At 41.3% G+C, this 24464-nt stretch overlaps 1 protein-coding gene across 2 annotated transcripts in view; it reads left to right on the top strand.

Moving 5' to 3' along the window:
• PKP1 (plakophilin 1) overlaps window positions 1-16916 on the top strand; it is an 81728-nt gene extending 64812 nt beyond the window's left edge. The window contains exons 10-14 of one of the 2 annotated variants that reach the window (XM_040337733.1): window positions 3265-3418; window positions 3510-3696; window positions 6775-6859; window positions 7876-7980; window positions 16191-16916. In XM_040337733.1, the coding sequence (XP_040193667.1) occupies window positions 3265-3418; window positions 3510-3696; window positions 6775-6859; window positions 7876-7950 (501 nt within the window). In that variant the 3' untranslated portion in view covers window positions 7951-7980; window positions 16191-16916. Of the gene's footprint in view, window positions 1-3264; window positions 3419-3509; window positions 3697-6774; window positions 6860-7875; window positions 7981-16187 lie in introns of both variants that reach the window. The other variant, XM_040337732.1, reaches the window with a different exon arrangement.
• Window positions 16917-24464: the final 7548 nt, after the last annotated feature.

The following is a 24464-nucleotide window of genomic DNA, read 5'->3' as shown; positions in this document are numbered from 1 at the left end:
ATAAGAGTTCATGTCCCATATATGCACAAGACGACCCATTTCACATTGTCCTCCAGTGATCGCAGGAGGAAAATTAACTAATAAATGAAGTTCCTAAAAAGTAAGCAAAAAAAGGGGAATAGTAGATGTAAAGAACATCAATTAATATTGAGATAGAAAACACCAGGCCAAAAATGATTCATTGAAAAATTATGGCGGTAAGTTACGTTACCTTGATAGAACTTGAAAGGATTGAATCAATACATCTATTGATTCAATCCTTTCAGTGCTTTTAAAGCACCTAAAAAATACCACAAAACCGGAAATTTTAACCCCTTTTTTGGGGTTAAGAATGTCCCGCTAGCGGCTGAAAAGCGTCGCAAAAGCGCTGCTTCAACAGTGCGAAAGCGCCGCTAAAACTATATATCCAATGATTCGGACATCTCCTGGCAGATATTGTTAGAAAACCTTTATTATACACTAACATATAAGATACCAAAAACAAAACACACATTTAAAAGACATGCCAAATGCCCTTGTTCTATGATATATATATAACACACAATATGACCTCAATTGGTCTGAAGGACATATGCCTCATTTACATCCTGGATATATATAGAGTGAGACCACTTAAAAGCAGAAGTTTTTTTTATCTGTATGCATTAAGATAAAAAAAAACTCTGGGCCATATTCTCAAAGAATTTACGCCAACGTATCAGCAGATACGCCGACGTAAGTCCGATTCTAAGGCCGTCCTATGTTTAAGTGTATTCTCAAACTGAGATACACTTAAACATGCCTAAGATACGACGGCCTGCGCCGTCGTATCTTAGGCTGCAATATCTACGCTGACCGCTAGGTGGCGTTTCCTTTGCGGTCAGCGTAGAATATGCAAATGACTAGTCACGCCGATTCTCTAACGTACGCTTGCCCGTCGTAGTGATTTTACGTCGTTTCCATAAGCGATACGCGGCGTAAAGATAAACATGCCCCCTAGGTGGCGTACTCAATGTTAAGTATGGCCGTCGTTCCCGCGTCGAAATTTGAAAATTTAACGTCGTTTGCGTAAGTCGTCTGTGAATGGCGATGGACGCCATTTACGTTACCGTCAAAACAAATGACGTCCGTGAGACGTCATTTAGCGCAATGCACGTCGGGTAATTTACCCGACGGAGCATGCGCATTAAGATCGGCGCGGGAGCGCGCCTAATTTAAATGATCCACGCCCCCTACCAGGATCATTTGAATTAGGAGTGCTTGCGCGGGTGGACTTTACGCTACGCCGCCGCAAGTTTACAGGTAAGTGGTTTGGGAATCAGGCACTTGCCAGTTAAACTTGCGACGGAGTAACGTAAAGGACATACGTTACGCCGCCGGAGATCTCTAAGAATATGGCCCTCTGTGCGTAGCAGCCTCCCCAGCACCCCTAATTACTTACCTGAGATCCATCTCTCTCTAGAGATGTCTATGTGTGTCTTAGCCATCGGGGACTTTCCTTCTGATTGGCTGAGACTCAGCAGCTGCGCCATTGGCTTCTGCAGCTGTCAATCAAAGTCAGTTAGCCAATCAGAGGTGGGGCTGAGTCGGGGCTCTGTGTCTGAATGGACACAGGGAGCTGTGACTTGGCTCGGCTGCCCTTATAGCAAGCTGCTTGCTGTGGGGGCACGCCACAGGAGGGAGGGGCTAGGAGCAGCAAAGAGTGACCCAAGAAAAGGAGGACCAAGGCTGCTCTGTGCAAAACCAACTGCACAGAAAAGGTAAGTTTAATATGGTTTATTTATTTTTAAAACTAGACTTTACAATCACCTTGAGGTAATTTATTTTGTGTGTTATCATATCTAATATAGAACAAGGGCATTTGGCATGTTTTTTAAATGTGTGTTTTGTTTGGTATCTTTTTTTTGTGTATAATAAAGATTTTGTAACAATATCTGCCAGAAGATGTCTGTTTCATTTGGATATACAGGGGCGTATCATGAAATCAGTGTTCGAGATAAAAAATAGGCCATAGGCATTGTTTAAAAAATGAAATGCAGCGTGCGTAGCATGCCATGGCGAAATGTGGGCGTGGTACTAATCGCACTAAATATTGGGCATGGCTTAAATGGGGTGTGGTTTAATAGTCTGAGATGACTTGCATAGTGCAGAATGTGGTACTGTTAAATAGGTAATGTACAGTGCAGTGGGTATTATGTGCAGGAGAGGAGTGGATGGTGTCATTGGTTCTTTATTTAAAAAAAAAAAAGTTTTAATTTTAAAGTATTTTTTTTTTTTCATTTTTCAAAATGCTTTTTGGGGGCCAGTAGATGTTGTCCGTAGGGCAGTGGATGGTGTCAGTAGAGCAATGGACAGTGTCAGCATTTTTTTATTTGTATTTTTTATAATTTTTTACAATTTATTTTTGTATTATCTTGTTCACAATGATTTGGGTGTAGGGCAGTGGATGGTGTCAGTAGAGCAGTGGATGTGTCAGTAGTTTTTTTGTTTTGTTTTTCACTATTTTACAGTTTACAGTTTATTGCCATTGTTTTTTCTCAGCCATGTTGGGGGCTTTTGGTGAGATATCAGGGGTCTAAACAGACCCCTGACATCTCCCCTTTGAGACAAAGAAAGTAACTCAGGACACAGATTCCCCAGTCCCTTTCTCAGCAGCCTGAGCTGCACTGAAGATGAATGAACAGTAGACAGAGGTTCCTGTTCAATCATAAACTGAAGTAGAGTGAACACAGTTATCAAAGGACACAGGAGCGATCAGTAGCGATCGCTCACTCTGTCCAATTGAGAAAAAAAAGGGGTTGGTAAATGACATGTTCACTGGCCCCTTCCTCTGCTCTCCATCCTGACACATCCCCCACAGCAGCCGGCAGGAGAGGAGGGAAGCTAGCTGTGGGGGGACTGGGGGTCTGTAGGAGGTGGACACGGGGAACAGATGGTGATATTCGATGCAGTGGGGTAGTCCGTTTAATTTTCCTGTATAGCTTTTCAGCTGGCTGACAGCTGCGGGAGGTAGAGGAGTAGAAGCGGCTGTCAGCTGCTTCATTAAAAGCTAGACAGGGAGTTTAGGGTTGCAACTGTCCCTCTGCTGCACCGACAATCCCCATTGTCATCCATGCAGTGTGAGTCACAGAGGCCTCCCCTTTGCTTTGTGGAAATCTCTCCTTCCTGTAGTGGGTGTAGAATTGAATAATTTAAACCTAAAAGCAGTATAGGACCCGGAGGATGCTTATTTGCATTTTGGTTAATCTTCTAATAAACCTTTCTTAATTTTATTTTTATTTCCAGATGTCTAATGGGATGAGTCAGATTATTGGTGTGAAAGAAAATGGACTTTCGCAAATTACACGATTGCTTCAATCCGGAAATTCGGATGTAGTAAAAACAGGAGCATCTCTGCTAAGCAATATGTCTCGCCATCCATCTCTTCACAGAAGCATGGGTAAGTGACACATAAACTTGTTTTCACAAATTCTCTAACGTTCATTCTTTTATAATGCTCATTCATTTTGCCACTTTACCGCTTACATCAGGTACTCAGGTGCTTCCAGATGTTTCTCGCCTCCTGTCCCAAACCTCTACAAGTGCAACAAACTCAGAAGATATCATGTCATCAGCCTGTTATACCATGAGAAATCTTGTTATGTCACAGCCTCAATTGGCAAAGCAGAACCTTTCTACCAACCTAGTGGGAAATTTGGTCAACATGTGTAAGAGTGGGTAAGGAATATACATCTAAAGTATTTGGTGGCTTCTTAGATTTCCTTAGCCTTTCTTTTACCTCAATTCCATATTTTGGCATGCCAGATGTTGGACTGTTTCTATCTATCTATCTATCTATCTATCTATCTATCTATCTATCTATCTATCTATCTATCTATCTATCTATCTATCTATCTATCTATCTATCTACACTGTTTATATAATCCGCACAGCTGTGAAACAATTGATTAATATCTGTAGACTGTAAATGGCTGTAAGGCTATCCATAAAGTTACCAGTAGGCCATCTGCAGTCACAGATGAATGAATATAAATACCAAAAAAAACAGAGCCACTCACAGGACTTGCCTTGTCTTATGTAGGTCTCAATAAATTACAACTTGAGTCCCCAATTGCCTGTTTGCTACATGGCCTGTTCTGTTGGCATGATTTTTTTCTCTTTTAGCCTGTCCATAACGGTTACTAGTAAACTAGCTAACCTCCCAGGATGCTCAGTGTTTTGAAGAGTAAACAAATTATAAAGAATTAACCCCACTGGTTTCTGAGCTATATCCTATTGAGAAAAAAGGTCGAGGAGAAACATTTTGACACTGTGGTGCAGTCATAGGCGTGCGCACAGGGTGTGCCAGGTGTGCATGGGCACACCCTAATCACACTGTGCTGCACAGATTCCCCCTGCTGCTTGGCTGCAGAAGAAAGGACTGGGAAATCTGTCTTCAGTGAGATATTAGGGGGCTGTTTAGACCTCTGATATCTCACCAAAGCCCCCCAATGTAGCTCCTAAGAAATTGTATATTAAAAAAAAAAATTATAATAATAAAAATATATTATTGAACAAAACATTTTAAAAAAATAGAAAAAAAAAGTTATGATAAAAAAATAATAAAAATAAACTACTGACATAAATCTCTTCCCTACTGACACAGTCCACTACTCTACTGAGCTATATATACTGTATATATACACACACGCACACGTATGTTTGAGCTTTGCCATAGTCTGCGCACACCTATGGGTGCAGTCCAAGAAAGGATTTTGAGACAGATTTATAGAGTGTGTTGTCCCAACTGTAAATATTATTTACACATTTTGGTTGAGAAGAGAGTCTATTGGTGGTTGGCCTGTGTTCACTTTGAATACCCAGTCATGTGCAAGAGAAATAACATAACCTTAAAGTGTTACTAAACCCACAACAGTAAAATCAGTCTGTATATTCAGTAAAGCATACTTGTTATACTCACTGTGGAACCTAAGACCCCTTTCACACTGAGGCGGTTTTAAGGTGCTTTAGCGCAAGAAATAACCTCTAAATAACGCCTAAAAAACACCTCCCATTCATTTCAGTGTGTTTTTCACACTGGGGCGGTGCGATTGCGGGACGTTAGGAAAAGTCCTGCAAGCAGCAGGGGCGGTTTGAGAGGGTTGTATACAGTGCTCCCAAAACGCCCTACCCATTGAAATGAATAGGCAGCGCTTTCAAAGCTCCTAAAAAGCGATTCGGACGCGCCAAAGCGCAGGCATTTTTAACCCCTTCTTTGGGGTTAAAAATGCCTCGCTAGTGACCGAAAAGTGGCCACTTAAACAGTACTAAAGCGCTGCTAAAACAAGCGGCGATTTAGCGCTAAATCGGCTTTGGCTCAGTGTAAAAGGGGACTATGGAATTAATCCTCTGAATTGTGTAAAAACGCCATTTGAACCTGTCTTCTTTGATCCTCACCTTATTTAACTGCCCCCAATAAATCTCCTGATAGTACAGAGCCTTGGGGGCACTCTGTACATGCTCAATTTTGGTGTGTATTGCTAGAGAGTTTTTATTTTTTGTGAGGCTGCATGAGATCAGCACAGGGTCAATCAGCACTGTCCAGACAGAGGGTCAAGGGTCATGCAGCCTCATAGGACAGTCAGAAGAGAATGAGAACTCCTCCTACAAGTCATAAGACTTCTATAACTGCTGATAAAAGGTATTTATCAGTTTATATTTACAAAAATAATTGCATTTTTATGTTCTGTGTACTGTGGGTGACCAGTTATAGTGAATGCAGGGTCCTGGGTTCAGTAATACTTTAAGAAATGAAAATGAGATGCCTATGTATGTGAGTCATAGATGGTAAATGTTTTTACAGAAAATTATGTGGAGCTAAAGTATATGCTTGTCTTCAAACAACTCACATAATGCAGGACCCATTACTTCAGTTTCTGTAATTGAAATGATTGGTAATCAATTATAAAAAAATGAAAACATGCTAAAAAATGTCTTTCTGTATAATTACCTCAAGTGACTTCAAATGCTCAGTACCAAACCTTTGAACAGTTTTTGCAAGTAAGGCCCCGTACACACGACCGAGTTTCTCGGCAGAATTCAGCCAGAAACGCGATCGGAGCCGTATTCTGCCGAGAAACCCGGTGGTGTGTACACTTTTTGCCGAGGAAACCGGCAACATGTTCTCTATTTCCTCGTTAGTCAATGAGGAAACTTGGCTCGCCGAGATCCTCGGCGGCTTCACAAGGAACTCGACGAGCAAAACGATGTGTTTTGCCCATCGAGTTTCTCGGACGTGTGTACGGGGCCCGATGCTTGAACTGGTCCCATCTCCTATGGTTAAGTCATGTATGGCAAGGTTTTTTTTTAGTTTGGACCATATGTCCTGAACAGTCCATAAGTATTCCAAAGGTACAAAGATTGTTTCATAACCAGATCACTTTTTAATTGGAGACTATAATACATATGGATCTATGTTAATTTCATTTTTTTAGGTTTTTATGATTTTAAACTATTTTATATTTTATAAATATTTAATACAGAGTTTGTCAATGCTATTGTGATTACTGAGCATTATGGGTTATCTAAAAGAGAGTTGTTTGCTTTCAGACCCTATATCGTCAACTGCATTTCTGTTTTATAGCAAAGAGAAAGGGTGAGAGGGGGCATAAGTCATGCCTGTGGCTTATTTAGTTATGTGTTATATGAACTTTAGCTATTGAGCTCAGTAGACAAATGTGTTTTTAGGCAAAACAATTCATTTTAGCCTGGTACACATAAGAAAAAAGGCTTATTACATTTCTGCGTGTTTTACAGAGCTTCACCCAAAGCTGCGGAAGCCGCTCGTCTTTTCCTGACAGATATGTGGTCCCAAAGAGAGCTGCAAGGAATACTTAAACAGGTGAAAAAATGATTACAGTCCCATGTGTAATTTCCTGTTCTTCGGTTAGCAAAAAAATAACACAAACAGCAGGCTATCCAGAAGTAGATACATGTTTTATTTGCATGCTTTAATATCCAAATGTTTCAATTATTTTATTGTTTTTAAGGTATTATTTACCCAAAGATATATACTGTTTGGCTTACTTTAGAAGATAATGAGCAGTTTGCAACAATTCAGCAATTATCTCTAGTCTTGCTTGGTAAATGGCTTAAAGTGTTTGTGAACCCATTTGTATAAGTCTATGCCAGACCCTCTATTAGAGCCTGGCATAGCACACTATGTATGTGATTTTAAAAAAACGAGCAGTATAAATACCGGTTTTCAGCTGTCTTCAGGCCGGTCACATGATTTGACGTCAGCCGGGTCACGTGGCCGCTCGGCTCCTCCCGCAAAAGTTCTGTCTTGTAGCTCTAAAGTCACGTGACCGGCCTGAAGACAGCTCAGAATTGGTATTTACACTGCTATTTTTTTAAAATGATTTACACAGTGTGATATGCCAGCCTCTAATAGAGGGGGCTGGCAGCCACAATTGTTTTTTTTTTTTCAATAATAGCGCGGGGCGGGGCTGAGCAGTGACAGACAGATAGAGAGAGATGACAGGCAGGAAGGAGGGGTGAGAGGGGTAAGAAAAGAGCTGAGAGCAGGGCAGTGTATGACGGAGGGGCGCACACTGACCACGGTGGTCATGGCTCAGCAGCCACGATTTTCGTGGTCAGTATAGAGAGGGCATACAGGAAGTGGCCGGTTCAGGGAGGTTTTTTACAGAGGTGAAGATTACACAACACAAGCGCTGTGCTGTTTTAATCTGCTTTAAAGGACCAGGATATGATTTTTTTGGGGGAGTTAACAAACACTTTAAACCTTTTTAGAATCAGGACCCACTTTACCACTGGCTTATTAACGAACTCTCTGCTTCTGCTAGATTTTACACCTCCATGTTACCATAAACTAACAAACTTTTTTTCCCACCACAGCAAGGACTGGATAAGAGTTTCATGGGATCACTAGCAAGTTCTGCTCTTCGAAACACAGTTTCACGGGTTTTTTAATTCACATTTAAAGGACATCCTATCTGTGAGGTAAAGGAACATATTTCTAGAATTGCCATACCCTGTAAGGATAGTTTGTTGAGTAACATCCTCCATCAATCTCTTAACTTTTATATTACAGTGTCTGTTCATATCTGAGTATTGTCCAATAAAGTCATTGTGACAAAGCACAATAGTGTGTTTAAGGAAGCCTGTACCAAGAGGTTGCCATTGCTGACCTCTCCTTCTTAAAATATTAGTTGCCTACCTGTCCTGATGATCCAAAATATTTGCACCAAGTCACTGACTTGGTGTAACAAGTATACATATAAGCAGTTACCAGAGGTAGCAAGGCAAGCAGCGTTTTCAGGAAGGCTCTTTGGCCAAGATTCACAAAGCACTTACGCCGACGTATAACACGTTACGCCGACGTAAGTGAAAATGTGCGCCGGCGTATGTGTGCGCCAGACCCACAAACTAATATGCGCCTAAAAACAGGCTACACCCCGCCAACGTAGCTTGCACACGCCGGCGTAGGGTGGGCGCACATTTAGCTGGGCACATGGTGCCGCTCCCATTGATTAGCCATTCAAACATGCAAATGAGAGAAATACGGCGATTCTTGAATGTGCGTGTGCCCGGCGCATACTACGCGAGATGCGCGTAAGTTGTACGTCCAGCGTAAAGTTATTCCCCATAAAGGAGGTGCAACCCGGCAACAGACATGCACAGGTCTGCACCAGGGAACAAGCCGGCGTATTGTGCATTGGACGTGTGTCTGGCTGGGCGTACGTTATGTTCACGGCGTACGCAGTGACCCGGCGTAGCTTAGGCAGTTGTGCCGGCGTGGTTGTGAGGATTGCGTCCACGTCATGGTGCATGCGCAGTTCGTGATACGTACCTGTCTGGCGCTCGGCCCATCATTTGCATGGGGTCACGCCTCAATTGCATGGGTTCACGCCCACTTCCACCTACGCCGACGTGTGCCTTCGAAACCCACGCCAAGCTGGCGCAGCGTTGGGAGCACTGGCTTGCTGAATACAATGCTTGCCTCTCTGCGCTGCGTTGGCGTAGCGTACAGTGTTTGCTCTACGGCGGTGTAATGTGCGCCTTACTCTCTGTGAATCTGGGCCATAATTTCTGCCAGTACAGGTTTTATTAAATTGACCAGGAGAGAGTTTTATTAGCAAACGGCTGCAGAGATTAGTGTTTTTTGCACCTATGCTAAAATCTAAGCTAAAGGACAACTATTAGGTAAGTGTTTCAATTACTAAATATCTAGGTAATGTGCCTATGCAACAGTGAATATATGCAACTGTACATAAAAAATTTCCATTCTTCACGCTTTACCTTTTTTTAAATATGTATCTGTAAAAACCTGTACACACGATCGGATATCTGATGGAATCTATTTCGATGGATTTTTTTCGTCAGATATCCGATGAAGCTGACTTTCATCAGTCTGGCCTACACACCATCGGTCAAAAATCCGACCGTGTCTAAGCGCGGTGACGTAAAACACTACGACGTGCTGAGAAAAATTAAGTTCAATGCTTCCGAGCATGCGTCGACTTGATTCTGAGCATGCGTGGATTTTTATGATGGACTTCCACACAGACTTTTTTCTATAGTCCATAGGAAAATTTTAAAACATGTTCTATTTTTTTTCATTGATGGAAAACAAACCGATGGGGCCCACACACGATCGGTTTGTCCGATGAAAACGGTCCATCGGTCTTAAGAGTCAGTGACTGCAACAGTAATAGAATGTGCTGACAATGGATTAATCATTTTTTTTTTAAAAAGAAAAGAAAACCTGGCTAGCACTGTGTGACTGCTCACACTCACCTGTGGGTGCAGCTATTTGTGCCCTGCCTCTGTCACTCTTTTTGCCCATTTCTGCTTCTGCTTCATTGTAAGAAATATTCTTCCAAGCAACACAAGCTTTCCACTGGCTATGTATGCCTCTGCTATAAAAGGGTATAAAAATGTAACCACTTGCCGCCCGCCAATGACAAATTGACGTCGGCAAAGTGGTTTCAATATCCTGAGTGGACATCATATGACGTCCTCAGGATATTGAGCCGCTGCGCGCCCCCAGGGGCGCGCATCGCGGCGATCATTGTTGCAGGGTGTCAGTCTGACACCCCGCAACACCGATCTAGGTCTTTTTCCTGGCAGTTTTCCTATGGGAAAAACTGCCAGGAAAAAGACAGCCGGGAATCACGGCAGGAAAAAAGAGAACATGATTTTTGGTGGTTTTCCTGTTGGGAAAACTGCCATGGAGCATACACATGGCCAGTTTTCCTGGCCAAAAGCTGTCATGACAGTTTTCCTGGCAGGAAAACTGGACGTGTGTATGAGGCATAAGTCCAATCAGCTGGAGCAGAACATCATGTACAGTAATGTGCAAAAGTCTATATAGGTAGGTGTGAAAAAATTCTGTAAATTAAGAATGTTTTCAGAAATAGATGTGGTAATAGTTTATTTTTATCATTTAACAAAATGGGAAGTAAATGGAAAGAAGAGAAATCCAAATCAATATTTGGTGTGACCACCCCTTGCCTTCAAATCTGCATTAATTTTGTTTGCGAAGGGCTGGAGAGTGGTACAATAATGAGTATCTGTAGGTAGCAGTGAAACAAGGTGGAGGATCCTTGCAAGTTTTGGGCTGCATTTCTGCAAATGGAGTTGGATATTTGGTCAGAATCAATGGTGTCCTCAATGTTGAGTAATGCAGTGGGATAGTTTCCATCATGCCATATCATCACACTTTTATCATTTACACTTTTAAAAAAAAACAGGCTTAACAGAATGTGTAGTGTCTATTGCCCCCCAACCCTTTTCCTGGCCTGACAGACTGTATGCTCAGATAGGAGTGTGGTATGGATTTTGAGGGGCACAATGCCTTTTTTCTAGTTTATCTTATGGTATTCCCCTGTAAAATTCACACCAGTCCTGAAGGGCAACTCCCCCCCCCATATAATAGCGTGGGGTCCCCCTTGACATCCATACCAGATACTAGAATAACCTTAGGGTGTAGAGAGAACCCCACACCTATTCTTTTTTTTAACCCCCTAGTAACAGGCCATATTCGGCACCTGAATTTCAGTAATATTTACTGGACCCTGCTCAAAGCAAACCCAGGTACCTTGGACTCTCCCATCAGTGTATTACTCCTAATCAGCCTATAGCTAGAGATAAAAAGGTAGACCCTAAGGCCCGGATTCACAGACAGCGGCGCACATTTATGCCGCCGTAGCGTATCTCCTTTACGCTACGCCGACGCAGGGCAAAAAGGCAAGCATGGAATTCACAAAGCACTTCCTCCCAAAACTGCGCTGGGTTTCCTAGGCGTAAGCCGGCATAGGTGGAAGTCGGCGTGAGCCATGCAAATGAGGTGTGACCCCATGCAAATGATGGGCCAAGCGCCAGACAGATCCGTATAACGAACGGCGCATGCGCCGTCCCGTGGGCGCATCTCAGTGCGCATGCTCACAATCACGTCGGAACAACTGCCTAAGATACGCCGGATCACTGCCTACGGCGTGAACGTAACCTATGCCGAATCATTAACGTCCAACGTAAACTATGGAAAATACGCGGGCTTGTGTTCCCTGGTGCAGCCCTTTGCATGGATGCTGCTGAGTTACACCTCCTTTATGGGGCATATTTGCACTTACGTGGCGTATCTCGAGATACGTCGGCGCAAGTGCTTTGTGAATCCGGGCCTAAGTGTTCCTTGAATCTCCCTCTCTGCCATTTTCTGACAGCTTTGACACTTTTTTATCCACACATTTCTTCTGTTCACTCAGTGAGTCACTGCAAATTGCCCCTATAATAGCATTACTGTATTATAGTAAAAATAAAAACACTAAATACCTGAAGTTCTGGCTTTGTAGCTATCCACACGTTTTACATAAAATGCATAGGGAGAAGGGAAGAGAGGGTGGTAGTGGAACGACCTAATACACACCAGTGGCTAGCAAAAACAATGAAAGTAGATTGAGATTTCATCCTGTAAAAAAAAGAACATCACTTCCCTCTGATGATGTGGGCACCTCCTTGATGGCACCTCCTTAGAGGAGAATTAAGAGAGGAGGTTTCTGTAATATGGTGGGTTTTTGATGCAGCCACAAGGAATAAGATTTTGCAGGTAAACATGCTTGCACAATTTTCCCTAACTATATTACAGTGATTGCATGAAAATTGTAATAAACATTTAGTTCTGCTTTAAGCATATACAAGGTGCCTGAGAGTCTGCACAGGGTAGTGTGTGAGTTTTAAAAATATCTGAGAAATGGAACTTTAGTCATACACTTAAGTCCTGTTAGATCACCTCATACTGGCCCCTTTTGCACATATAAAAACATAAAAAATAACTGCCTATACTGTTTAAAATCCAGTTATACACTGTCTCTCCCTGCTTTTTACAGTACATGTTCAGTTGCTCTCCATTTTTTTTTTGAATCAAAAGATGTTTATTGGTATAGACAATGTAAATCACAAGCTACACAATACACTGTTATACATATTTCTGGATACCAGTATAAACATTTTGACATTGCCAACAAAAAGGAAAAAGACATTTCCCAGTAAAAATGATGCATGGAGAATTTCACCCGGCAGACAACCTGCCATTCGTGCAAAACAAAAATTGTATGTAAACATTCTGTACTGATTTTTGCACAACAACATACATAAAAGTACGAAACATATATAAACAATGCCCTTCTGGGGCGAGAACTACGCACGGCCTGGGTGATACAAATACAAAATTGTCTGTCTCCCTTTTTTTTTTTTCTCTCACTTCTTCTCAAGATCAATTAACACTACCACCTAAAACGTATATAATAAGGCCTGGCTGCAAAAGGTAAGGGCCAAAGAAGGGAGGATGGCGGGAGAAGGGGTAACAAATGAGGGAAGGGGGGGGGACAGAAATCCAGATCTCAGTTGTCCCTAAACAATCATAGATTTCCATAGTTTCAATGCGTTAAGGCATTATCCCATCAACAATCTATCCATGATAAGTTGTGGGGGCCCTAGTCCCGGAACATTGAGCCAGGGTTGCCACATAGAATAAAATTTTCGTGACGCATTTCTGTGTTGGTAGGTAATTTTTTCCCTGATCAGCAATCTGTTAACATCATCCGTCCATTGCTTGTTTGTCGGTACCCTAGGAGATATCCAGAGCCTCGCAATCGCCGTTCTAGCTATGTATAGCAGGCGGAGTATTGCAGTATGGCCATTGGGCGAGAGCGATGGAATCTCCAGAGCACCGAGTAGACATACTGTACAATCGGATCTTGCAGGATCGGCACTTGGTATGTCTGGGAAATGGTGGTTACAACATAGTTCCAATAACGGAACAATTTCGGGCATTTCCACAGCATATGTAGTAAATCCCCTTCTTGTGCACTACATTTTGGGCATAGTGGAGAGTCCCGACACCCCCATCTATGCAAGCGTACTGGGGTTCTGTACACCCTGTGGAGCATAAACAAATGAGAAAGTCTGCGAGACGCCGACACAGATACCAGCGGAGCTGAAATGAGACACAGCTCCCAAGTTTCACCGTCTATTGGACCTAAATCCCTCTCCCAGCCCCTCCTACACGGTAGAGAGAAGGCATCATGTGTGCAGCCAAGCAGTATCTTATATACATTAGAAATCATACCCTTCCTGTCCTTGTTCATAAATACCTCTGCCATTAATGGATGAGTTGAAAGTCTATGTTGTGAAAGCCTAGTTTCAGCTTGTATCGCATGCCTCAGTTGTAGGTAACGATAGAGTTGGGACCTATTTAGTGCAAATTCCTCCCTGAGATCTGTAAATGATTTAAAAATTGCTCCTCTATACAGCTGTGGAATGTATCGTATGCCTGCCAGCTCCCAAGACCGAAAGTCTTTAAGTTTAAAGAGTTCAGTAAAGTATTTGTTGTTCCATATTGGTGTGAATGAGCATATGCCTGTTATGTGCAGCAACGTTCTGGTGTACTTCCATATCGAATTCAACAGTTTAACAGTAGGCAGTGAGCTCGAAATGTGCGTGAGTCCCGCCTCTAGATGGGAAAGCGCAGACAACTCCGAGCCACAAGGTGTCACTAACAAGCGAATAGGATCTTCTGTGTCCTCCCAACCTCAGCCCCCAAGGTGCTGAAGCTGCGAGGCCACGAAGTAGTATCTAGCGTGTGGAACCGCCATGCCACCCTGATCCTTGGCTAACTGTAAAGAGGAGAGACTGATACGAGCCACTTTATTGCCCCATATTAGAGTCCTGAATTGGGCATCTATTTGAGTGAACCACATATGGGAAATCCAAATCGGGGCATTGTGAAGTATGTAGAGCAGCTGTGGGGCCCAAATCATCTTGACCAAGTTAGTCCTTCCTGTGACCGAGAGGGGTAACTTAATTGCTCTCCATTTTTGGCATTGTGCCGAAAAGCAGAGCCACTAGAGGTCAATCTGCTGACAATCTAAAGCAGGGTACACGCTACAGTTTTTTTGCACAAAAAAAACTGACATATCTGGTCGGAGTCACCGTACTAACCATGCAAGGTTAGTCCAGCAATATCCCTTCACTGAGCTGTTATGTTCTGACAGACGCCCCCACCAGAACACCTCGATCAGCACACTCTGCCATTGGCTGAGAACACTAATTGGAAGTTGGCCGGCTACTGGTTTTCCAGCATGCATGTCCAGAAGAAGCCGACAAAAGTTCCGGCTTCTGTTAGACGGACGGACACACACACACACAGGCCTGAATGTCAGTGTTTTTTTTAACTGCCCGTTGTTTCCCGACTTTTGGCCCCTGCTACTCAGGGTCTCTGGGCTTCAGTAAAATGGCAGCCTCTGACAAGAAGAAATGTCATCAAAATGAATGTGAGTTCAGTTGAAGATCAGCACCACATCCCCTTAAATTTAGTATACAAACAAGAAAGAAGGGCTGGGACTTTACAGGTGCTGAAACCCCCTCCCAGAATAATTCACTATACAATAACATCATTTTAAAATCTACTTTTTATTATATGCCATAAAAAATCTCCATAATGGACACCTCTTAAAAACCAAAAAAAATCATCACAACTCATCAGTGTATCACAAAACATCCCACAGACATAGTAATTCCTCCCTGGGAAAAAGATGTAAATAACACTCAATACAGATACCACTATGTACAAAGCAAAGTGATAATGCACATAAGGGATAAAAACACACAATCCGACACATTTCCCCTTGTTGTCTTCTTCAGGGAATTAGACAGGATGATACAATTTAATTGGAATGAATATGCAATAGTTCTAGGAGAATCTTTGAAGACGTTTCATGTTTTCACCAGAGCTGTCAGACACCAGATGGGCGTTCCACGTGAACCTGCCGGATGGAAAAGCAGGCCAGAGAGGAGGAGATATCCTTCCCCCACGCACAGAGACGAGGGACCATGGATTTGATCCAAGATTGGGAGATAGCAACCCAGGCTATTGGGTCCAAAAGCATAGATGGGAGGTGCTAAAAAGAGATATACACAGGTCCTAGTGGCAAAGATAACATACCGAGTGTCTTATTCTTATGTTGTCAGGCAAAAGTAAGCTCTGCTGTTGTCACATGTGTCACAGGATCTCTTAGCTACTGCTCTCCAAAGTACCTTCCAAAAATGACCCACATGATCTCAGTGTGTGGGGGGAGCTCCTCCTCTCTGGCCTGCTTATCCATCCGGCAGTTACCTGTGGAGTGCCCATCTGGTGTCTGACAGCTCTGGTGGAAACATGAAAAGCCTTCAAAGGCCCTCCTAGAACTAGTACATATTCTTTCCAACTCAATTGTTTCAAACCTCCTCCTAGAAATAGTCCCAACTCTGGCATAAAGAAACAAGAGCAATGCTGGAGGCAATTTACAGCACACACTAATTTTGGTAGCGTAATTATTTGTAATTATTTCTATTTGGAATCCTATGTGGAATGTACGTTACTCACTAAAAAACATTACTTTTTTATCAAGTAGTTATGGGTGAAGTTCCAAGTTATGCGATGTACTTTGGGTATAGTGACCAATCAGATTCCTTGTTTCTTTTTTCTAGAGAATAAAAGTTGAGATCGAATTGGTAATTTTGAGCTCGCCGTCCACTTTTGTTCCCATAATTCATTTTCTCCAATTTTTACAAATAGACTGAAAGAGTTGTTAACAATAGACAGTTTTGAGCGGTTTACAATTGTATTTATGACACTAGATGGTTAATTTATTTCCTTTCCTCTTTTTCAGCAGATTGCCATTCGTTTCAACTGTTGCACAGAACTGAGACTTGTACTGAGTAATCTGCAGAAGTACTGGGGTGATGAAAAGACAAGCCTCCTCCTTAAGAAACGTCCAAAAAATTGCCTTTGGATAACATATATTTTTTTAATGCCACACTTTACTTTGGGACGTGATCTGCAAACTGGGACTTTTTTTTACAGACATTAAAACAAATTGAAAAGGTCAAAGATTGTCAGGGGCTCCCATAGTATGTTACAGCCAACGCTTTTTAAATATTATTCAGCAATAGGCTGCATTTACATGGGTTTTAAAATATATGTACATATTTTAGCTTTTTTTTTTTTTGTCATATTTGTATAGTTGCAATATGGGATGGGTCTGATGAAATCATGACTTGTGCCACTACCAAAACAATATACCAACACAGGGTCTTTTATGAATGCTAATGTCTTCTGACGTAAAATCTTGTTTTGCTCTGTAATCAAGCAAACTCCCAAGTAGCAGTGTGGTCCTTGGCTTTTAAAAGAGAGCCACACCTGCATTTACTTCTCTTCAAACTCCAATCTTACCTTTTACCTTCAACGTCACATTATCTTTTAGTTAATGAGGTGGAGGGACATTGTAACTGTCAGATGAACTGTACAGAATTGCTTATTGGTGAACTACATGTAGGCACATTGTTCAGGCTAAACAGGATTCATCAAGGGATGCACTTAGTCCAAACTCCATTGGAAACATATTTAGGTGTTGATGCAGATTATGAGGGTTTCTTGTGTAAATTGAAAGTTTATCACATACGCTACACACGGTCGGAATTTCTGATGGAAAAAGTCAGACAGAATTTTTTCAGCGGATATTCCGACCGTGTGTATGCCCCATTGGACTTTTTCCGTCGGAAATTCCGACGAACTTAGAAAGAGAACATGTCCGTTTGTATGTAATTCCGACGGAGGAAAAAACACGTATGTTCGGAAACAATTTGACGCATGCTCGGAAGCATTGAACTTCATTATTCTAGGCTCGTCATAGTGTTTTACATCACCGCGTTTTTGATGGTCGGAATTTGGTGTGTCCGTGTGTGCGCAAGACAGCTTGAGTGCAATTCCGTCGGAAAAACCCGTTGGAGTTTATTCCGATGGGAAATCCGATCGTGTGTACGGGGCATAATGGTTATGCTAGCAAAACAAATATTCCTCAGTGCAGTTCCTTTTCAGCTTTATTAAAATATTCTTATGTTATGATAGTTACCAGCAAAAAGTTGTCAGTATCATAACTGCTATTGACAAATGTTCTTTTTTTAACTGCTTTAAAGTAGGCAACATGATTAAGTGTTGGAATACCTACACTGAATCACAGATCCTCAGAATTTCTTACTCGTACCACTTGTCTTATATAAACCCATACCATCTGTAACCATTCCTAATGACTTTGCACATTGCTGAAACTAGCCTTAATTATTTGAGATCAGTTGTAATAAAAAAAAAAAAAAAAAAAGAAAGCACTTATTTTTTATTCCATCCACTTATGGCAAATGTGAAAGTATTACATTTGTGTGTTTTTTTTTCAATGTTTTAAATTAGTTCTTCGAACTCCTCGCCTAACCGGTAGCTAACAAATTAATAAAAATGTGTTGGTCTAGTTATCTATTTTTGTAAAAATATTTGTAGTACTAAAAGTATTTGTGAAAATTGAGTTACTAAGTGAAATGTCACGTGATTTATTATTTTATAACAAAAAGCAAAATAATTTATAAATTAGCTTTGGCGATGCAGATCTCCATCAACTCCATCAGCAAGTCCAACATCTGTTGCTATGAAACTAAGAGCCAGCAAACTGTGTAGTTATAATTCTGCACAATGCAAGGCCTGGAGGAAGAAGGTTTTTAATATAGGAATTTATATAGAATGTATAAAGAAAAAACGGTTTTAAAAATGTTAATTGTTGTAGTTAAGCATTTTTTTTTCTATAATTTTGTTGAATGTAGAAATACAGTATTCTCTGTAGAAAATATGAATACAATGATAATGTAATTAATTGATTATTCAGGATCCTATAAGTGAAATGTTTACGTATTCACTTGAATGCGCCGTACAAGGATTTATACTTTTGACAGTCCCCTTTAATGACCCGTATAGCTTAGTTAGACTGCATGCTGTGTGAGGCCGAAATAGACAGAAATTGGGATATACATTTTGATAAAGCTAAAGTGCATACATTAGTACTATGTGTTGGTATGCAGTATGTAAGGATATGCACTTATTTGTACATGCAGTATTTGTACAGGGATACATACAGTATTTGTAAAGGGATAAAGCACGAGGAACTTGCATGTATGGCAGAGATGTGTTGCGTGTGTTCTTTTTTTTGCCCTGATATACACTTGATAAGATAAGATTAATAAAACCAGCTTCCTGGATGTGCTTCCAGTATTGCTGTTGCAAGCAATCTTCACAGTGTTTTATTACATATATTACTTTTATAACTGACTGCTTGTTTTGTATTTGATTTGGCAAACCTGATGTGTATGGGTTGTTGGGCTCCGTTTCAACTAGTGCGACTTGTCATGCGACTTTGGACACATAAAATTGCATGACAACTCATAGCCCATTGATTTCAACTGCACCCGTTCCAATCTATGAAACATTGAAAATCAGCGACTTTGAAAAGATGCCTGCGCTACTTTGATGCAACTTGTGATGCAACGCGTATAAAGTTGGATCAAAGCTGCACTCAAAGTCGCATCCCAAAGTCACACTCTAAATCGCACGACTTTGGGGTCGCAATAGTGGAAACGTAGATTAAACCAGCATACAGAGGTTATGTTGTTGAATCTATGTGCTACATCTGTGCTCACAGATCATCTGTAAATCAAGGCAAAAAATGTATTGATTTATTAAATTGTTTAAAGAGGAAGTAAATCCTTATGGGTTCTACTTCCTCTTCATTCCCCTGCAAAGTAAAAGCATAATGGGCTAGTATGCGTTGCATACTAGCCCATTATGTGACACTTTCCTGCAAACGAAGCCCCCGCTGCTGGAAGCCTCCATCTTCACCCCTCTTTCTTCTGGGGCCGCAGACTCCGGCTCTGTGACTGGCTAGAGCCGCGTGATGCCAGTCTCGGCACACGCTGGGGAAGAAATGGCACGGAGGGCCATTTCTTCTGTGCGCTTGTGCCGATGACATCCTCAGTGCACTACAAGGCAAATATCTCCCAAACGGCACAAGTTCAGGAGATATTTTCAGTACATATAGGTAAGCCTTATTATAGGCTTACCTATATGTACAAATAGGTCAGGGGGGTTTACAACCACTTTAAGCTGTACCTCTGACTAGTGTACAGTTTGGAGCACTTGAAATTTTTCCAGTAGATTTTGGTTCACATGAATTCTATAAAACCTAAATGTGTCATTAAGAATAGGTGTATCGTATAGAGAATCAGCCTTTCAGACCAAAAACAGTCAGATTAAATACAGGGATAGGCAACTCAGGAGGATGGCGTAGCAAGTCAGGACAGTACCAAGACTGATCATAAATAATATTTGAACAGACATGTTTGTGAGGCAGATAATTGATGGGAACCTGATGATGTAACAGTGAATAATGGATTTATGAACAGTATTCAGGAGCAAGTTGAGCTAGTTTTTGCAGGGAATTAAAACCATACCAATACAAAACAGAGCTAAATGATTGTGCAATAGTAAAATATATTGGCATGTAACCCAACAAACATTGGGTTTAAATTAGTAAAATTAGTAGACGTCTTTTAATAGGTCTTAAAAACATCCATTCTGGTAACATTTGTTTATGCATGCATGAGAGAATAAGAAATGCAGTAGCCCTGCTTTTATGTGGCCATACCATATTCCATGAATAGTGACAAAGAGATACACATGCATTGTAATGGTGTGAATTTTAATTTAAGACAAATATGGGGGCTGCCATTGTTGAGCTCCTTCAAAGAATACTGGTTGACTGGCTGTTATGCTGACCCTGGCTTCAATTCTTTTTGTATCAATGATCCAGAACTAGTATGCATATCAGAAAAGTCAGAACTTTGTATATATATATATATATATATATTCTATATTAGCGACTCAAACTATTGAAGTATTATGCCGTGTACACACAATCGAAAATTCCGACAAGAAAAGTCCGATGTGAGCTTTTGGTCGGATATTCCGACCGTGTGCATGCTCCATCTGACTTTTGCTGTCGGAGTTTCCACCAACAAAAGATTGAGAGCAGGTTCTCTATTTTTTGGATGGAAAAAGTTCCTATCGGAAAATCCGTTCGTCTGTATGCAATTCCAACGAGCAAAAAAACATGCATGCTCAGAATCAAGCAGAAGAGCCCGAACTGCCTATTGAACTTCATTGATCTTGGCTCGTCGTACATCTTGTACGTCACTGTGTTCTTGACGGTCGGAATTTCCGGAAGATTTGTGTGACCGTGTGTATGCAACACAAGTTTGAGCCAACTTTACGTCAGAAAAAATCTACGGTTTTCTTGTCGGAATTTACAATCGTGTGTACGCGGCATAAGAGTTAAAATGAAAACAAAGCAACTGGCAATTGCTGAACGAGAAGTCAACAGCATTCTCCATTAGAGTAATTATTAAAATAATACTTTAAATAAGATTATTTAAAATAAAACACGTCTTAAGAGAAACACAAGTTGCCATTGCCAGCCTGTTCCTAAAGATTTCAGTTGTATTGATGTCATGCAAAGGAAGCAGCATAAATCAATACTTGAAGTCACTGACTGGAAACATATATGCAGGTCAGGAATACTGAATACACCTGATTATCAGTGGCGGTTCGTCCATAGAGGGCGCTGGAGCGCCGCCCCCTCTGGCTCTCACCGCCACTGAGTAAAATAACATAGATTCATGCATTGCACAAATCTATGTTATTTTCGCCGCTGCAGCTGTTATTCAGATGGTCGGCGCTCAATGTCCGGCCATCTGAATAACGCCAGCTGGTTGGCTGTAGGGAAATGTCTATCAAAGCCAGCGGCTCTGATAGGCTTTCCCAATACAGCTCGGAAGCTTATTCTCGGAGCGCACAGACTGTACGCCCCTTGAATAAGATGACAGGCGTCTCAGCCAATCAGGTTGGCCGGTTCTGGCTACCAGTAACCTGATTGGCTGAGACGCCTGTCAGTCATCGAGGGCGGGAGAAGACATCGTGGGACGTGGATGCCGACAACCAGTAAGGTAAGTGCCGGGCGGAGGGGGAAGAAATCAATTTACAGGGCACAGTGGGGACAATTGGCACAGTGGTGACCATAAAAGGGCACAGTGGTGACAATGTATGGCACAGTGGCTGCGTTTAATGGCATGGCACATGGCTGCGTTTAATGGCATGGCACAGTGGTGACAATGCATGGCACAGTGGTGACAATGGATGGCACAGTAGCTGCGTTTAATGGCATGGCACAGTGGTGACAATGGATGGCACAGTGACTGCGTTTAATGGCATGGCACAATGGTGACAATGTATGGCACAGTGGCTGCGTTTAATGGCATGGCACAGTGGTGACAATGCATGGCACAGTGGTGACAATGGATGGCACAGTAGCTGCGTTTAATGGCATGGCACAGTGGTGACAATGGATGGCACAGTGACTGCGTTTAATGGCATGGCACAGTGGTGACAATGTATGGAACAGTGACTGCGTTTAACGGCATGGCACAGTGGTGACAATGTATGGAACAGTGACTGCGTTTAATGGCATGGCACAGTGGTGCAAATTGATGGCACAGTGACTGCATTTGACGGCATGGCACAGTGACTGCGTTTAATGGCATGGCACAGTGGTGCGAATTGATGGCACAGTGGCTGCATTTGATGGCATGGCACAGTGGTGCAAATTGATGGCACAGTGGCTGCGTTTGATGGCATGTAACAGTGGCTGTGTTTGATGGCATGTAACAGTGGCTGCATTTGGGCACAGTGAGACTGCAATTTTTTTTTTCCTTTGCGCCCCCCCCAAAAATTTTGAGCACCAGCCGCCACTGCTGATTATACACTAGTTTTGGGTCCATAAAACAGAAAAAGTGGATCCAGATATAGCCAGGTCACTAAAATGTTCAGAAGGAGGCCAGTAAAGGCATTATATATTTCAGGATTCTATGTTTTATATTCTGTGATGTATGATCATTGAATTATAACTGCCAAACACAGGCTAGAAGTTTAAAATTCCATTATTTCCTGACTTTTTGGATGAGCTAAATATTCTAAGAGCACAGCTAATAATATTAACAATTAATATGCTATCATTAGTTGGATGTTATTTACAGATTTACAGTATACAGATGCTTTTTTTTTTTTACTTTTCCTTTTTGGCTCAATAGGGTATCTTTGCACTTTAACACAGCTTCACTGGGATTCGGCTGCTGTGCATGTGTTCCTTTACATATGTCATGTAAAATGTTTTGGAGCTTACATTATAAGCTCTCCATAGTTAATTTGCACTGTGCTATGATCTCATTCTGTATAAAAGCTACATAAAAATAAAAACATTTTTGCTTAATGATTGCATGTGATGGTCATACTTATGTTCTTAACTGGTTATTCTGTTTTGTGAAGTGTTGTTTTTTCCAACTGCAGTCAGACTTTTTAAATAGTAGTAATGGGGCAGTTTTGCGAACTTATTACACATGAAGATGATACATTTCATAATTATTACAGACCAATATAAAGAAGAACTCGGATTAGACAGCTGCACACCGTAATGGGATATCAAATGCGAATTTCTTTATTACAGTGTAGATAAAAGCACAGGAATATACAGGGTGGGCCATTTATATGGATACACCAAAAACAAAAGTTGGATTCAAAATGGCCGACTTCAAAATGGCCGCCATGGTCACCACCCATCTTGAAAAGTTTCCCCCCTTACATATACTAATGTGCCACAAACAGGAAGTTAATATCACCAACCATTCCCATTTTATTAAGGTGTATCCATATAAATGGCCCACCCGGGTGGATCCATATAAATGGCCCACCCCGTATAATGGTTAATGCGTTTCACACAGCTTTGTGCTTATTCATAATGTTATGATTAAGCACAAAGCTGTGTGAAACACATTAACCATTATATTTGTAGATTCCTGTGTTTTTACCTATGTACACTACGTTAAGGAGGCTCACGTTTGGTATCCTATTACGGTGTGCAGTTGCCTATTCCGAGTTCTTCTATGTATGGTGGTGGTGAGCTGGGCCAGCACCTGTTGGGACTACTTGCTGTGGGATAGATTGCCATGTCTCACCTGGAGTGGTGATTCCCCTTTCTGCAATATATGGTGAAGCCTATAGTGGGAGAGCCAAAGCTTGGCTTAAAGGAGTGAAGTCACTTCTTGCATACTTAACTGCCTTGGGATTTGTGGCTATTGGGACCCTGTTGTGAAAGTACTGTACAGTGTATATATAGCCATATTTTGAATCATTTTCGTGCTTGCAGTTAAAATATTTTCCAGACACAATTTTAGAGCAACATATAAAAACTAAGCTTTGCAAGAAGTGGTAATAAGAAATAAAGCTCACCCCCAAAATTGTGTTAAGTGTAGTGAACAAAAATAGCTATTGTACAATAGAGAATGGATCAAATAATTCCTCTTCCAAATCAACAAAGGAGACCTGCACATTTCCTGCTATCTGCAGCACAAATAATTATCCATCTCACAATATAAAAAAAACCTCAATTGCAAATAATATATTATTGTGTGTCTTCTAGTAATTTACACCATGACCAGATATCTCTATTTATAAACTATTTGGATAACTTTAAGTAAAGACAATTTCTGCTAATAAAATTGTTTATTAAAATACGAAGTGATAAGAGACATAAGAATTCAGCCTTAAAGCAGAACTGGAGGGAAAATATTAATCTTAGAATCTCAGTTATACACCATATATAAGTTCTAGTTTAGTATTACCGCAAAACTCTCCTGTAAGCGCAGTTCAATACATTTGGTATCTATAGAAATAATTGACTGCTGTAGTTCTCATCTGACCGGTGACTGTTCAGTGAAGGAATAACAGCAAACAGCATATTGATGAGATTATGAGGTTGATTTACTAAAACTGGAGAGTGCAAAAACTGTTGTAGTTCTAGATAGAAACCAATCAACTTCCATTTTTTTTTTGTCAAAGTTTATTTGAACAAGCTGAAGTTAGAAGCTGATCGACTACCATCATAGGTGTGTGCAGCCTATTGCATTAGGGTTTGCACCCCAAATTTCAAACACACATGCCTTTCTCTGCAGCCTCAGCTGCA

The sequence above is a fragment of the Rana temporaria genome, chromosome 2 (assembly GCF_905171775.1).
Source record: "Rana temporaria chromosome 2, aRanTem1.1, whole genome shotgun sequence".
NCBI classification, from domain to species: domain Eukaryota; kingdom Metazoa; phylum Chordata; class Amphibia; order Anura; family Ranidae; genus Rana; species Rana temporaria.
The sequence above is the reverse complement of the archived record's forward strand: the minus strand, read 5'-3'. Positions and strand labels throughout refer to the sequence as shown.